The 17,390-nt window shown below is 46.5% G+C and overlaps 1 protein-coding gene across 1 annotated transcript in view; it reads left to right on the top strand.

Moving 5' to 3' along the window:
* The first annotated feature begins 428 nt into the window (after positions 1–428).
* Tnfrsf11a (TNF receptor superfamily member 11a) overlaps positions 429–17,390 on the top strand; it is a 41,233-nt gene continuing 24,271 nt past the window's right edge. Inside the window, exons 1-5 of the mRNA XM_051148183.1 lie at positions 429–578; positions 7,582–7,663; positions 8,784–8,909; positions 12,522–12,665; positions 16,756–16,849. Of these exons, the coding sequence (XP_051004140.1) occupies positions 429–578; positions 7,582–7,663; positions 8,784–8,909; positions 12,522–12,665; positions 16,756–16,849 (596 nt within the window). The remainder of the gene's footprint in view (positions 579–7,581; positions 7,664–8,783; positions 8,910–12,521; positions 12,666–16,755; positions 16,850–17,390) is intronic.

The following is a 17,390-nucleotide window of genomic DNA, read 5'->3' as shown; positions in this document are numbered from 1 at the left end:
CAGTGCAAAGAGCACAGCAACAGCAAACCCAAAATCTCCATGAAATAGAGGCGGGCAGTGGAAACTGCTGGAGGAAGCTACTAAGAAGGCCACCTGGTCTCAGGTGGAGGGGCTGTGTGCTAACTCATCAATAGAACTCCCTGGCTGTCTCCTTAGCTGATGAAGGAAAAAAAAAATAGAGCTGAGGACTGAGACTAGCCAGTTCATTTTTAATCTCATCACTTGGGAAGCAGAGGCAGGCACAGCTCCGTGAGTGCTAGGCCAGCCTGGTCTATGACTGAAAAAAAGAAGTAAAGGAAAGGGCAGAAAGAAATGCAAAAGAAAAGACATGACTGCTCCTAGGTATGGCGGAGGAGGGGGAGGTTTGTTGTAGGTAGAAGGGAGAGCATGGCCAGAGGCAGGGACATCTGGGAGAGTCCAGAGTGGACATGAGCCTGAGGGGGCCATGTGAGGAGCGTGGGGAGGGGACAGCCAAGCCACGAATAGATGAAAAGAACCAAGTAACCGAAATGACTGGATTATACAGGAAAGGGCAGCTGGGAGAAGGTCAGTGCAGCCCTGGGCTGGAGAAGTTTAGGGTAGGCAGTGTGCATTGCCAGCCAAATCCTGTAACCAGCAGGCACTGAGGGCTCCCGGGAGAAGGTCTGCTTTGCTGTGTTAATGGCCACTTCAGATAGCCTTTTGCCCCGGGTTTGGGATCTAGCAGTCAGGGCTAAACAAAGACACAACAAAGGAGAAAGTAGAAATGAAAGCATTTGTCTGTGTGTTGTTGGCTCTTCAATGCTGACTCAGGTAGCTTTGTTTACTTGCAGAGACAGGTAGTTCAGAGAAGGTACTTTCTCAGAATGAGCCATTTCTAGTAAAAGAGATCCTCCAGTTGTTTGGGAATAGTCACTAGAGACTGGCTTGCCTTCTATTCTGGGTAGGATCAGTCCCAATAGTGCCTAAGGAGGATTTTTTAAAACTTTTATTTACTATTTTTGTGTGCTTATGTGGAGGGTATATTGCTTAGCCATAGAGGTCAGAGTATAATTTTGTGGCAGTTTTCTTCTTCCACCTTTGGGTTGGATCTAGGCACAGAAGCCTACTAGCCTCTGGAAGGATTTTCCCTCAGAAGTCAGGATTGTGATGCAAAGTGCTACTTTCTCACTTAAGAGTTTCTTTTTTAAAACAAAACATTCCACATGGTTTAGTTCTACCATACCACTTTGAAACCTGATGCCATGCTTTCTGAAATTATGGCCAAATTCTCGAATACAGTCATAGATGGATGGCTTTTATAAAGTACAATCTATGCCCACCCCCGCCCCCATTTTTCCTTGGTGAAATTCTTTACTGCTGACCTGACAGAGAGGGCCAAGCCTCCTTCTGCAGTGTTCTATGCCAGTGTGAATTTTCACTGGAGCAGGAAAGCAACTTTAATACCCATAACGACATTCCCTACAGTTGGGCTGGTTAATAGCCTGAAAAAAATAGACGTTTAAGACAGCCCTCCTGCAGAGCTACACACAGGTCTCCTGCTCTGTGGCAGAAGCACATTTCTTCAACTATGGCTTTATTGCAGAGGGCCCTAAATCTATACTGATTTATAAAACGTGTTTATATGCTTCCGTGTGTGTGTGTGTGTGTGTGTGTGTGTGTGTGTGTGTGTGTGTGTGTGTAGATCAGAGAACAACTTGCAGGAGTTTCCTGGGAATCAAACTCAGATGGTCAGGCTTGGCAACAAACCGAGCCACCTGTGGCCTCCAGAAACTTTAACTTAATTATAATTAATTATCTCTTCCCAAGCCTTGCAAAGGCTGGGAAATATTTCTTCTCAAAAATTCTGTCAGTTGTTAAGCCAAACACCAGCCTGTCTGCTATGAAACAAAAACACACAAAGCAAGAAAAGACGCCTAGGCGTGAGCTAGGAAAGGCGAGGAGCAGTACACTAGCCTGCGGCTGAGGCGCCTGTGCAGAGCAGTTGGCTGCATTCACACTCTGATATACCTTGTGAAGTCAGGAGAAGTATTTTTTTGGGGGGGTGCTTCTTTTTTTTTAATTTATTCATATTACACCTCAATTGTTAGCCCATCCCTTGTATCCTCCCATTCCTCCCTCCCTCCTGTTTCCCCCTTACTCCCCTCCCCTATGTCTGTGACTGAGGGGGACCTCCCCCCATATATGCTCTTAGGGTATCAAGTCTCTTCTTGGTAACTTGCTATCCTTCCTCTGAGTGCCACTATGCCTCCCCATCCAGGGGAGGTGGTCAGAGATGGGGCACCAGGGTTTGTGTGAGAGTCAGATCTCCTTCTCCACTCAACGGTGGAGAATGTCCTGTCCATCGGCTAGTCTGAGTAGGGGTTCGAAGTTTACTGCCTGTATTTTCCTTGGCTGGTGCCATAGTTTGAGGAGGGCCCCAGGACCCAGATCTGCCTGTCATAAAGTTCCTCTTGTAGGTTTCCAGGACCCTCTGGATCCTTGTATTTCCTCATTCCAGAAGTATTTTTAAGGTAGTTAGTAGATATTTATTGTCTCAAGCGAAGAGAACTTTCTAGCTTATTGATTAAATTGTACTAGGGCCCTCACAATACACTGCCTGGTGGGTGGGTGTTTTTGTTTTCTAAGAATAACAAGTTCTTAGAAAATTTGTATTCCCCCAACTACCCCTAGTACAACTCACTGCAAACAGATGTGGACCCTAAGGCACTGATCCTGAGTGTCTCAGGTTCTCACATGGGTCACAGTTTGTGAGTTTCAGAAGGATGTGCTCAAGACAAACAAACAAAGGTAACACTGGCTGTGAGTGGGAAGGAGAAAGTGAGTCCCAGGCAGAAATGGGAGGAGGTGATTTCTACCAAAGTGTGTGAGGTGTCTCTTCACTTGCATCTCACACAGAACTGCAGCCCTCCTCAAGAAACAGGCTTTTAAAATAGAGCTGGACTTGATCTTTTTCATGAAGGCAACTGTGCTCGTAAAGCTCCAACTCTAGGGTTTTTAGAAGGAAACAGAACATACTAAAAGTGAACAGAGGAGCCCCTGGGAACCAGAATGTGGGCTTCTCAACCCAGTCATCCAGAAAAATTTACTTCCCAAGGCCCATCATTGCACCTTCCTTATGTGTTGAGCTGTTAACATCAGCAGTCAGTTGCCTGTCATTCCGTAGGGGCCTCTTCAAGTCACACTTCAGCAGGAAACTGATCTTATCAAGCTATGACCTCAGTAGCATCACAACCAATCATAATACTACCAGGAGTGCTTGTGTGCTGTCCCAGTTCTGCACATGTGGAGGGAAGCATAGGGCTGCTGCTGGGAGGGGTCCTGAGGGCCCACTGCCGGTGGGCAGTGCAGCCAGTGGTAAGATGATGGCGTCAGGGGAGGAGATTAGTGACTCAAGTGTTTAGCTGGAAGACACATATTCCTACACACACACACACACACACACACACACACATACACACTAATAAAAAAGCAAAACTGTGTCAGGGTTAGCTTGGTGAAGTAGTGTATGCCTTTAATCCTAATACTCAGGAGGAAGAGGCAGGAAGATCCCTGTGAATGAAAGGCCAGCCTGATTGATATAGCAAGTTCCAGGCCACCTAGGGCTACATAGGAAAAACATGTTCTAAGATTAGACAACAGTGATGCCTATATGCCTGTGGGATATACTAAAATCATGTCTGACATCTTTAGAAGTTTATATGTATGATGTGTAAATTTTATAATATCTCATTTTTGAGAGAAAATGCATGTGGGTATAGAGCTATAGAAAGGCAAATGCTTGGGAGAGGGAAATGAGTTTGAAGCTTTGGAAAGCCCCCCCCTCCCGTGTGTGTGTGTGTGTGTGTGTGTGTGTGTGTGTGTGTGTGTGTAAATCCTGAGCTAGACATGGACCTGGATGCTGAGGGAATCAGAGTCACAGCTTAGATGTGAGAGCACATGCTCCACGTACTCACTTTGATGATGCTCAGTAGACTGGGCGTGGAGTCCAGCCACAGGCAAGACCATCAACAATGCTCTTGAGCTGTTTGCTTCAGCTTTTCTGTCAAATTCCCCTAAAAAGCACCTTCCTGTGAGTGTCACCCAGGCAAAGTGTGTCCTTATCTGACACACACCATTGCTGTTTTCTTAATGGGTCAGACGCAATTGATAACATTTGTCATCTGAAGTGCAGCCTGCCCACACATCTATCCTTGTCATCAGTGTGCACGAGTGTTCACATCCTTAGGCTCAGACAGATCCTGTCAGATGAAGTCTGCATCAACCACATCCAGTTTTGCCATTTGCCTCTATGTGTTCCTCTGATGAGAGCCACTGAGACCAAGAAAAGAGTCCCAGCTCCCTGCAGGGAAATGGAATCCTGTAAGAGAAGAGGGGCCAAGGGCGAGAATATGGCCTCTTCTCAGCTGTTCTTACGAAGCTCTACTGAGCTGTGATGTCTGAAGGCCCCATCACCAGGTGACTGTACAGGAAATGCCCAGTTCATGTAACCTTCCATCTAGGAGAGTGTTAGCCAGATCCAAGAAGCAAGTTCAAGCACAACCCTCCCACTCCAGTCCTTCCAGGCCCTTAGTTACTGTCTTCTCTGATCCTACTTGTCAGGCCAGAGTGAAGTCAGAGAGACACCTCCCACATTCCACTCAGTTGGTCTCTGGGCTGATGTTTTCCTTCTTTTCTTTTTAAGATTTTTTGATTTTATGTATACAAATGTTCTACCTTCATGTACACCTGCATACCAGAAGATGTCATTAGATCCCATTATAGATGGTTGTGAGTCACCATGTGGGTGCTGGGAATTGAACTCAGAACCTCTGGAAGATCAGTCAGTGCTCTTAAGTGCTGAGCCATCTCTTCAACCCTTGATGTTTTCCTTATAAACCCTTTTCATAATTGAGGCATTAAGATAAGTGGCTTCACAAAGCATGGTGGCACATACCTGTAATCCTAGCACTTAAGGAGGTAGAGGCAGGGGAATCTCTGTAAGTTTAAGGGCTTCCTGGTCTACAAAGCAAGTCTATGACAGCCAAAGCTACACAGAGAAACCCTGTCTTGAGAAAAACAAAACAAAACAAAAATATAAGTGGACTCTCCCAAGTCCTGTTACCTCTATGTTTTTCATCCAAGCTAACCAATGGGCAAAGAAACTCTTTGATTTTGGCATTGACCAAGGATAACTATTTTTGCTGTCATCTCCCATTTTTCTTCTTAAATATTCTTTGCCAGCATGTATATAATGGATTTCAGTCATTTTTACCCTTAAATTATCCTGCTCCCTTCCACACGGAACACTTCCTTTCTTTAACAAGGGCCCAGCCTACTTTCATGTGCTTTTTGTGTATGTGACCCACCAAGTTTACTTACATTTGCTTGTTTGGGCATAGGTGGGAAGTAACATACTGGACCATGGGCAGCTTATCAGTGGCTACACCGTTCAAGAAAGCGACTCCTTCCCTAGCCACGTAATGGGAAGGGGAGGGGCCTCATGAACCCTTCCGCTTTCCTCAATGAACCTTTGCCAGGCCCAGTCTTGTGCAGGTCTTGTGTGGTAACACCACTACAGTGAGTTCATGAATGGAATAGCCATGTCATGAAAGAAGACATCTTTTGTAGCACACCTCCTCATTCTCTGGCTCTTGCATGTCCCTGTCCCCCTTGGAAGGGGTGATATAGATGTCCCACTTAGAGCTGAGCTCTCCACTGTCCCTTAGTCTTGGTATGGGAGCAGTGATGAGCCTCTTCATTAGCTGTTGCCTGATGCCGTAAGAAGCTTCTCTGACAGAGGCTGAGAGCAGTGCTAATCTCTGGGTGTAAAGGTGAGTGTTTAGAAGGGCAGTTTGACCACATGTCCATTTAACAGAACAAAAGTTACGGGTTCTCCTCTAAAGCCTATAATCTATCTAGTTACTAGCTCTTGACCAAGTTTACAGAATAAGGCATGAACATCCCCTGTATTCAGCAAGCTTCGAATGCAACCAGATAGTGATTGTCAGTTTCAGAGCAGTTATGCCACTATTGCATTGGCAGGCTTGTCTCCCGCTTCTCCGCTAGCACTGAGCTCCATCCATAGACTGACCTCATATTGCCCCGCCCCCTCCTCATGCCTTCTTAGACCTCCCCATGTCTATTTGAACTGATGGCTTTGTTTACATAGTTGTTGCTGCCCCGTCTCCCTCCAGTTGCCTGTTTCTATGTCCTCGTGGGGCTGTTGTTCATGTCCTACAGAGCTGAGCTCACCCACCAGGTGCTGAGAACTTCCGTGGGCTCCTTTGGCTAAGGTCAGGCTCATCTGCCTCCGTAGCACCTGCCCAAGTACATATTTACCATTTAACTCTAAATTCCATGAAGGAGGGTCCTGTGCCTTGTTATCTGGAGCAGCTAGGGAGTGTGACATGTGCTGTGCATGCAATGGGAGGCTCTGACTATTCAGTTTCCTATGTTCCTTCTAACACAACTACTTGTCCCTGTGTTTGCTGTTGCCTTCTTCTTCTCACACCGAAGAAGTTGAAGGAGATGAGAGGGGACATGGCCATTTTGTATTGTGTATTAGAATCGTACTATTTTGGAGCATCTATCAGTTACATTCACTCTGCTATGAGCACACAGCCTCACAGAAACCCAAAGGAAGAAGGGGTCATTGTGGCTCATGACTTCAGAGGGATCACTCCGTAATGGTGGCAGGCAGGGGGCAATTCATGGAGACAGAGGTGTGAGACCGGATGTTCACATCACAGCAGACTGGGAAGCAGAGGGCGAGACCCTTCAGAGGCCTCCTACAAAGTCCCCAAACAGTGCCACCATCTGGAGGATGAGGTCAATCCAGGCACATGGAGGGAACATTCAATCTCAAGCCATGAAGCCTGGTGACAGAAGTTCTGAGCATGCCAACAGCTTGGCTGGATGCCACAGACAACATGCTGCTGTCCTTACCCCTCAAAGTGCCCACAAGGCTTTGCGGTTGCCACCTTTTAACAGTTTTAAGCAGTGTTAAATAGCCTCTAACCGACGTAGGGAGCTTATAACAGTGAATCTCCTGGTTTAGTCACACGACTGGCTCGTTACATTCCTGTATGAGTTCATGGAGGAGATCCCCACTGACATGGGAAAAGTGTGGTTCCCACAGACACAGGAGAAGTGGGGCGAACATCTTAAGTGTCTTTCTCATCATGAAGAAGTTTCCAACCTTCTCTGTACACACAAGAATTTCCTTTAATTTACCCTATCACCCTGTCACTGACGTGTTTTAAAGGGTCTAAACAGGTCATGTGCTGTGCTAAAGTGTTGGGTTTATATATCTGCAGAGGATATGGGCTAGCCTAGGAAAGTGAAAAATCTGAAGGGGTAGTATGAGCAGTTTGTGGTGTTTTCAGTGCTTTGTGGGAGTACAATTTGACAATTTATTTCCCTCTATGTCTGCTAGCTTCGTGTGTTTCTGAGTTCGTATGGAGGCCATTGGGAGTTGGTCCTTTCCTTTTACCATATGTTTCCAGCCTTGGCAGCAAAGCCCTAGCCACTGACCCATCCCTCCAGCCCAGCCACTCACTGTTTGTGCTGTCTAGAAATAATCTGTGTATAATGTCTTCCTGATGCCACGTTTCTTTTCAGGTGACTCTCCAGGTCACTCCTCCATGCACCCGGGAGAGGCAATATGAACATCTTGGACGGTGTTGCAGCAGGTGTGAGCCAGGTACTCCTGAACCTCAGGGCTTTCTAGATTTTACCCCCTAAGAAATGAAGAAATCAATAGACCTTTGATGATAGTGGGAGGTAATGATATTTGCCACTCAGAAAACAGAATGCTCTCCCTCAGTAGGCATCATCACCTACTAATCAAAGGCAGTTTGAGAAAAAAGGCAGTTTGCTTTGTCCAGAGAAGGCAAGGTTTCCTAAAATCACATCTTAGAAAAAAACATGAAGTCTAATTGATACTTGAAACTGTGTGCACAGAAGTCTTATTTTGGAATAAGCAAATTGGAGTTGCTTAACCCTTTTCAAACTTTCTCCCATATACCAGCCAGAGAGTACAAAGTTTGTATGCTCCTATGGACCCAGCCTGCTAGATCCTTACTCTCTCTTGTTCTTGAAGAGGCAGAGGAGGCTGGGCTACTGTATAGCTAAAGTCTTTTGGATGCTTTGGCTGCAAATAGCTTTTGAATGTACAGGACACAGATCCAATATTTTTACCAAGTACAAGTGCATGCAACTATGTATGGGTGTATGCCTGTAGGTCAAAGGAAACTAGCCATTAGCTGATTATGCATATAGAACACAGGGAGCCAATTAGCATGGTGAAGGCAGAAGAGAATTTGAAAAGCAGAGAGGAAAGACCAATCCTCCAGCTTGCCCCTTGTCTTCTCTTGGTCCATTCCAAATAACCTCCCAAGTTCTGTAGGTATCACCTTAATTCCAGAGTTCTAACTTCTCAGTCAGCGGAGTTGGGGCGTGCAGAAGATGCTTGGCTGGTTGGTTATTTTGACAAACTAAGAGCCCACTGTAGCACCAGCAAACCCAGGACGGAACAACAGTAGTTACAACAACAAACCCAGGCCAGGATATTTCAGCCAGCAGAGGCCCCAGGGGCCCCGGGTACTGTGCCCTCACATCATGTCTTACCCTGCCTTAGAAGGCCTCCTGGATGAACGGTCCTGTAAACCAGTCCCGTAGGTTGGTGTTTCTTTCTTCATTTGTTCCTGGGCATTTAATATAGATTGTCACACATGCTCGGCGCCTGCTCTGGTTGTTTAGTTTTGATTTGCGCATCTACTGTCATTCTGTTTTTGATCGTTACGCTGTCTTCTCAATTTAAGGGAAGTACCTGTCTTCTAAATGCACTCCTACCTCTGACAGTGTGTGTCTGCCCTGTGGCCCAGATGAATACTTGGCTTCCTGGAATGAAGAAGACAAATGCTTGCTGCATAAAGTCTGTGATGCAGGTGCGTCTGTCACACGACACGAGACACTAGGGGTGCAGGGATGGACTCTCCGTCTTTTGTTCCTTAACTCTGGTCCACAGAAGCATGTTACATATGCCCTCTGCTTTTCCTTTGAAGAGGTTCTGCTCCTGTTTTTATGTCCCCTTTCCCAGTGCCTCGAGTTAAACTTTTCACCTTTTGTTCCAGAGTATGTTTGCACAGGACTTTACCTGTGAACACATCTTTCCATTGACACGATGTGTTCGATGGATCTTTTAATCTTTCTTTAGTCCTGTAGTTGTCCCATTTTAAAGATACAGAAATTGAGGCCTGAGATTCAGTGACTTCTCCAAGATTAACTAACAGATGAGAAGCAGGACTCGGACTGACCTTCTGGCCTATGAGCTTTCCATTGCACAGTGTATGGTTTAATGTTAGTTTGTTGCTTCATCGAGCTATCATAATAATTTGAGGAGGGAAGCTAGATGTCGATGAAGAAGAAGAAGAAGAAGAAGATGATGATGATAATGATGATGATGATGATGATAATAATAATAATACATGTTTTGATAGGCTCTTACTTTGTAGTTCAGGTTGGCCTGGAACTCACTACATAGCCCAGGCTGCTCTCAAACTCACAGCAGTACCCCTGCCTCAGCTTGACAGGCTGATATTACAGAGGTGAATCTCCATGCTCAGTTCCTTAAAAACACAGCTCGTTTTTAGGAATCAGGATCAAAATATGTGTCATGGATCCCTAAGAGGTTCTTTTCTCTCTCTCTCTCTCTCCCTTTTTCTAATCTGAGGACCAGAGCGTCTACCATGTCCCTCTAGCGGGCCTTCTGGTGTGGATTTAATAGTTGCATCCCATAAGTGACATTTTTCATACTCTTTCCCTGGTTTTTTTTTTGTACATTGCACATTAAATCTAGAAGGCTGATAGAATTCTGTTTTACTTTGGCTAGGGTCTAGCAAAGCCCCTTCATCCATAGTACAGTTCATTTGAATAACATTGAGGGTTTTAGTTTTGTGATATTAGCTATGTCTTTCCCCTCCCCTTTTCAAACTCTGTTCTGCCTTCACCACAGATAATCGGCTCCTTGTGTTCTGTATGCACCATCAGCTAACAGCTAGTTTACTTTGACCAAGAGTCCTACAGCCACGTATGTTTGCATGCACATGCACTCGTACTGATAAACATGGCCTGGATCTTTCCCTCCAGTGCTGGGCATCAGTACCAAGGCTGCACATGTCAGGAAGATGCTACCACTAAGCTACATCCATAATTCTCAGTTTTATTTGTAGAAATGGAGGCTCCTGTGTAGCCTGGCCTCCATCTTCCTGCCTTTGCCTTGCAAGTGCTAGGATTGCAAGTTTGTGCTGCCCCGACTAGAACTGTCTTCATTAGGAATCCCAGAAGGTGGTGTTTGATTCTGTCTTCTTTGTTTATTAGCCATATGCTTCATATAAACTCACCCTGTCAATTCCCAACCCCACCCCACCCCCCCCCACCCCCGCAAGAAGCATAGCATGTACAGAAAAGGCACACTAAGTTCTTGCAACTTTCAAAAATCCTGGCTGGCTCACTCAACTTCCTTCTGAACATTTGCATGGCCGTGATGAAGTCATGAATGTGTTGTGTCTGAGGTCCTACAACTTGTTGCACACACTAGTCTTCTAACACTACCACATGCATCCTTATGGTCTGTCACGATCAGTTCTCACACACACATACACACACACACACACACACACACACACACACACACACACACACTGATCAGAAAAAAGCCCAAGTCCCCCTGAGACTTGGCCCTTAGCCTCTGAGCCATCTCTCTGTCCCCTGGTGGGACAAGTTATATAGTCCTGTGCTAAGTAAGAGAGACCCACTGTTACTGACTGAGTCTTTACAGACTGTGCCCCTGTTGGATACAACTAGGAAGTAAGCATTTCTGACTGTGGCAGCTGGCCGGCCAGCTTCAGGCTGGAGAAAGTGCTGTGGAAACTGGGCACCGGCATCTGATGCAGCCCTTCCTATTTCCTTTGATGACCTTGACTCACCACTGTCCTTCGGAAATAAGGATTCATTCTGTCTACTGCCAAAACTAAAGCTGAATACCAAACACATTAGACTGTTCTTAAAACGTTGCCACCCCCATTCCCTTACACTTGCATAGGGTCCTGGTAGTGTTTGTGCGTGTTCCTGTGTGTTTTTATGTGCTACATGGGCGTTTCTGCACAGTGGCCCTTTGCGCAGCAAGGTTTGGGCAGTGGGCACAAGGACAAAAGCGGGGCTCATGCTTGGGTCTAAAAAAGCATAAAAACAGGAATGTTCTTTCTTAGCTGGCTATAACTTGAGACAGTGAAGGAAGAAACAGGCTTTGATTTCCCTGTCTCTTTTCTGATTGGAAGTTGAGGTCTAAGGGCAACGTAGATAATCCAGATGAGATGGGATCTTTCCTCATATGTAGTTTTTTAAAAAAAGATTCATTTTATTTTTAATTCTGTTTTGTGTATAGGGGCTGGTATGTACTTGTGCTTATAGGTGCCCAAGATGGACAGAAAAAGGTGTCAGAGCCCCAGGAGATGGAGTTACAGGCAGGAGTGAGCCGTAGGACATGGGTCCTGGGGATGGAGCGCAGTGTGTAGTCTATGAAGTCACCACAACTGTCAGATTAATGAGTCCTGGACGACTCACTGCTCCTAAGAGCACGAAGTAGACTACAAGGATGCTCCTTTAGGCTGGGAACCGAGCTAAGTGGTGTAGTGCTTGCCAGGTTCAACTCCCAGCACTGCCCTGAAGGTGGGAGGCAGAGGGAGGGAGGAAGAAACCCGAACCCAGAGGCCGCTGTTCAGAGTGTAGAGTAACTCCCAATTATGTGGTTCCACCCATGTGACGAATGACTGCGAGCACGCTAGTGAACCAAGACGTGTGAATCTGAACAAGAATGGTTTGTGAGTTGTGCACTCTGCTTTCTATATACTTAAATTACCACATGCCCCCTGCCAGAAAACTGAGAGAGGTTGGAGGTTGGAGTAAGAGGGTAAGTGCTTTCTATTGTCAAGAGTCAGTGTGTGTGTGTGTTAGAGAGAGAGAGACAGACAGACAGACAGACAGACAGACAGACAGACAGACACAGAGACAGAGACACCCCAGACCACGAGACAAATAGACTACTGCCCAAGTGTGGACTGCTGCCTGCTTCTGTGCTTTGTCCACCTGCCTGAGCACCCCAGCCTTCAGGACCTCGCGATGAATTAACATCCCCAGAAACACCGTTATGTCTAGCTAAACTTCCCTTAACAGTTAGTGTGACATCTGAATTTAAAAAGGTAAGTAAATAAACAACGCACTGCTGGATGTTTCCTCAAATAATAAAACCTACTAATACAAAACTGTTTAGATATCCCACACAATCCCTAATTATTACAAAGAAAGGGGGTCTGTTGGGCAGTTTCCTATCAACAAGGAAGTATGGGACGGACTTCCTCAAACCCAGTGAGTCACTCTGTTGGTGGCCAGAAGCAGCTGCCTGACTGTTTGGAACTGGGTTGGGGACACAGCACCAGGTGGACAGTGCATTTATCTCTCCTGCCCCTCGCTGGTCTCTGACTGTCTCTTGTCTCCCGCAGGCAAGGCCCTGGTGGCGGTGGACCCTGGCAACCGCACGGCCCCACGTCGCTGCGCATGCACTGCCGGCTACCACTGGAACTCAGACTGCGAGTGCTGCCGCCGCAATACGGAGTGCGCACCGGGCTTCGGAGCGCAGCATCCCTGTACGGGTACACGGGTGCACGGGTGCTGTTGTGTGTGACGCCCAACATCTCTCTACAGCGGCACTGTTTATGGTGTGCGCTCTCCCACCGAACCCTGTCGTGAACCCCTGTCCAGAGGGCTTCCCGTGATTTGTCATGGCTGTGTCTAGGGTGCTCCGAGGAGCCCCTCAGAAACTTAAGCGCGAGCTACAAATGAGTCATCAGTTTAGTCCATCTTGGAACAGAACATGTGCAATCATGCTAAATTCCCCCACCCTCCCTCCCATTTGTGGCAATGAGTCAGCATGTGAAACCGGAGGGTCCCCACTTAGTGATGAACAGTACCGTGCGGGGATCTAGCAAGGGCTTACAAAGCATGCCGCCTCTCAGAAGAGCATGTGCTTCCCTGGACGCAGTGTAAATTGACATCTACGGATGTTTCCGATTTAAAGCGTTCCTAAAGGACTCAGCTGTTGTGGCATTATAGCCGCAGTAACACTTTGAAAGCAAGCAATGGAGGGCTAGGGAAAGGTTTCTGTCTGTAGCGTGGACGGTTTGTGAGCACAGGAAGCATACACCAAGAATCCACATTAAAAGCGAATCCCAGCTCCAGCAAGAGGGCATGCCGGACACACGGACACACGGACCCCTGGGACAGGCTGTCCAGCTAGCGCAGGCACAGGCAAAGTTCCAAGCCAGTGACAGACTTTGCCTTAAACAAAACAGTGGAAGCGCCTCAAGTCAGAGCCGGGAGGTTGTCAGTGAGCAGGAAAAGCCACTCTCTCCTCACCACTGCTTAGCCCAACTGCCGCAGAGTTCACACACTTCCTTCTGTTTCCATCCATCTGCCTTCCACATGGAATGGCCGCCTTGTCTTTGTCTGGAAGTCTTTTCCTACTCACCCATTCAAGTCCCTTCACATAAGAACTAATTTGAAATCTGCTTTAAAAAAAAAAAAAAACTTAAATTGACTTGGGTTCACAGGGTAAAAATTTATTTGTTTCCCCTAGATTGAGCTGTTGTCTGCTCATTCCTATATAACTGGTCACAAATGCATATGTTCTTTAAATTTTAGAATTATAAAGGCTCTTGCCTTTTGAACTTTGAGTGTAGGATTGCCCCGTGCTTGTATTTGGGGCTGAGTGTCTGTCTCAGCAGAGTTTTGCATTAGCACGCAGAGCCCGTGTTCTGCTTTCTGGGCTGTGTATGTAGCTCCCCAGCACCTTCTGAGTGCTCCATCCTTGCTCACTAGTGACATGAAGTTGGTTCTATTCCTAATGCTCTGTCACCTGAGAACCCCATTGTGTCCTTCAGCTTTGTTGAAGGCAAAGAAGCAGGAATCATTTCAACTTACGAAAGTGCTTCTGGGAGCCTATCCCCTTTCCAGCTTCTAGGAAGTGCTACAAAGCAGGTTTTCAGGGTGCAGCAAGCGGTTGCTTATGCTTGCCAGGCTTTCACTTAAAGGCATGATTTGAAAGCCAATGTGCTTGGACAGGGCTGGGAAAATTAAAATATTAATCATTTGAACGCACATGGAAGCATGTGTCTAGCTAGCACGGCAGGCCTCTGCGTCAGAGCCCTGACTCACCTGCACATGCCCTCTCTCTCGGAAAAGCCAACTTGACCTTTTAATTAGTAAAGACAGACCTCCCTACCACAGCAGCTCCCTCCAAATTCTGTTTCTAGAATAGACAAGGCCTTTGGCCTTGCCACAAATTTAGTACCTTTGTAAACAAGGAACCCTTATACGTCTGGAGGATGTTCTTAAATGGAAAAAAAAAAAGAGTAAAAGGAGGATATGACTGCGGGGGAGGAAGGCTCTTTGCAGATATGAGGGAGAGCTCAGCCAGAGGCAGGGGCGTCTGGGAGACTCCAGAGTGAACATGACTCTGAGCAGGGCCATGTGAGGAGAGCAGGGAAAGATGAGAGCCAGGAGACAAGGAGGCCAGGAAGGTAAGGGTGGGGCGGGGGAGAGGAGGAAAGGACCAGTGTAGGCAAAATGGCTGGAATATATGGGGAAGAGAAGCTGGGGGAAGGGCAGCCCAGCCCCGGAGCTAGAGAGTTCGGCAGCCAGGCAGACCCTGTAGCAAGGACTAAGAAAAGCCGAGAGAACCTGGCATCAGCTTTGATATGTTACTAAGCACCCCATTTAGCCTTTGGCCAGGGCTTGGGACCTAACAATTCTCTCTGCTTTTAACCCTTGGCAAAGATACCTTTTTGATGGTAGGTAGATCTGAGGTGGATGAGTAAGAATTCATTCATGAGGCTGTGGGAATATGCTTAGTTAGTTGGTAGACTGCTTACCTAGCATGTACGAAGCCTTGGATTTGATCCCTGGTACTAAATAAAATCTAATATGGTGGTGTTCACTCATAATCCTAGCACTCTGACAGTAAAGGCAGGAGGGCCAGAAGTTCAAGGTCATCCTTAGCTGCACAGTGAGTTTGAGGCCGGCCTAGGCTTCAAGAGTCCCCCACTCCCCAACAAAAGTCACTCATGCCACAAGTTGCAGTATGTTTGAATTCAAAAACTGGTGACCCGGTCCCAAACACCATTTTCCCTCATGACACTTTTGCTCTGGGTCAGTAGGGAAAGAGAACTTCTGTCTCAGTTTAGCACCACTATGATTTGGGTGCATAGCAGGGGTGGGAGCAGAGAGAAGTGTAACTCTTTCTGTTAGTGTGAGGAGTAGTGTGGTTGTAAAGGGGAGAAGGGAAGCAAGGCCTTCAGGGTACTTCTCCTGAGTCACCCAAGAATCACACAGAAGTCCAGTGGATGGAAGGGAATATTCCTGAACCCTTCTCAGAACCTTCTAGATTGTACCAATCTGTTATTTTTAATTTGCAATTGTGTGTGTGTGTGTGTGTGTGTGTGTGTGTGTGTGTGTGTGTGTACATGCATGTGAAGGCCAGAGGCCTTGGATCTCCTGGAGCTGAGTGTTCTAGGCAGCTGTGAGCTAACTGTTGTGGGTGCTAGGAACCAAACTCTAGCCCCTGTGCTCATCTTTTCAAATGCCATTTCAATTCATGTTAGATAGTAACAGTCCTGGTCTTGTCACAATTACTTGAAAGCTGGTCACATGGCCAGATCAGTGTGGCAATGTATCTTATTTATTGAACCAAATTACAGAAATCGAACATATACTTGGGACACAGCCCAGTCCATTTGCTTCGCATATTGTCTATGATCTCTTTTGTGCTATGAGTAATTACAGCAGGTGCCATAGGCCTAAAAGGTGTAAAGTAGTTATGGCCAGCCCTTGGCAGAAAACCTTGACACCAATCCTTGGTATAGGAGCAAGAGACTTACAAGGGTTTTTTGTTTTGTTTTGTTTTTGTCTTTGTTTTGAGGGAGGGAAAAAAAGTGTAGTTACCATTACATTCCCCAGCCCTGTGAAAGGAAGTTGGTCGTGTCACTGTGGCAATGCACCATCATTTATTTACTAAGTTAACTGCTGGCAGGCATTTCAATTGTCCTGGATTTTAAAATAGTAACCTTTGTAGTGAATAGTATCATATAGCCAATATCCAAAATACTTGGAATTAGAAATGTTTCAAATCTCTCTCTCTCTCTCTCTCTCTCTCTCTCTCTCTCTCTCTCTCTCTCACACACACACACACACACACACACAAACACACACACACACACATACACACACACACACACCAATTTTAGAGTAATAAGGTGTCTTGCGTTTGGAAGAACACATTTCCCTTAAGGGCAGTAACAGGATGCACTACATTTGATGGAAGACAAAAGCTGATGCAGCCATGAAGGCTGGAAATAGCTGGACAGCAAGATCCAGCTACGTAAGACTAAAGAGGAAATATATTGAAGTCTAAGATTGTGGCTCTGGGTAGGAACGGACCAGGCAGAGCTGGTCTTAGTTGGACATCAGACATTAGCCTCAGAGGCCTGACATGAAAAAAGCCAGTTTCTGACAATAACTCAGTAAGTGCTTCCTTCACCCAAGCCTGGAGGAGCTGAAGGTGGGAAGAAAAAGGTAGCCAGTCAGATGTGGGGAAGATGAGGCTAGTGCTCCAGGGACACTGTCCTGGCTGGTCTCTAAGTGTCCCTCTGCTTTTGATCTGTTGGTTTTTGTTTTTGACAGTGCAGCTCAACACAGACACAGTGTGTGTGCCCTGCCCCCTGGGCTTCTTCTCAGATGTCATTTCATCCACAGACAAGTGCAGACCCTGGACCAAGTAAGTGACCATCTGTGTATGTGGAAGCCCAAGGAGCTGTTGGCATTGACACCGACCTCGGCAGCTCTGGGTGGAAGGCGGTTTGAGGGCGTTGCCACCCATGTCCATCCATGCCACAGTGGGGATGAGGCAGGCAGACCCACTGCTGGACCCAGCGTGTGCTGGAGCTTTGTGTGTGGGGGGTGGGGGGCTACTATGGGTGGAGGGTAGAGGCTCCAGTTATGTTAGCCATGCCCTCTATGTCTGAGCCATGTCCCCAGCTTGAGTTAAACCACTGTCGTCATCACTACTCCTACATCCCATCATCGCTGGTTTAGTCATCTGGAAATGTGTGCACACAGGTGGCCCTGGTCTATGTAAGTGTGGTACCCAACATACCTTGGGCTTTCTTGTGTAATACTGAAGCTCTTAATATACTGAATAACAGGTTCATCTGTGCCTTTTGTTTCATCCCATGTACGACCATCTTGATACTTTGTTTTTAATCAATAGTTTAATTTCAGGTGTATTTATTTATGATTTTTGTTGCTGAGGATGAAGC

The sequence above is a fragment of the Acomys russatus genome, chromosome 6, assembly GCF_903995435.1.
Source record: "Acomys russatus chromosome 6, mAcoRus1.1, whole genome shotgun sequence".
Classification (NCBI taxonomy): Eukaryota; Metazoa; Chordata; class Mammalia; order Rodentia; family Muridae; genus Acomys; species Acomys russatus.
Note: the sequence above shows the minus strand (reverse complement) of the source record. Positions and strands in the feature narration are given on the sequence as shown.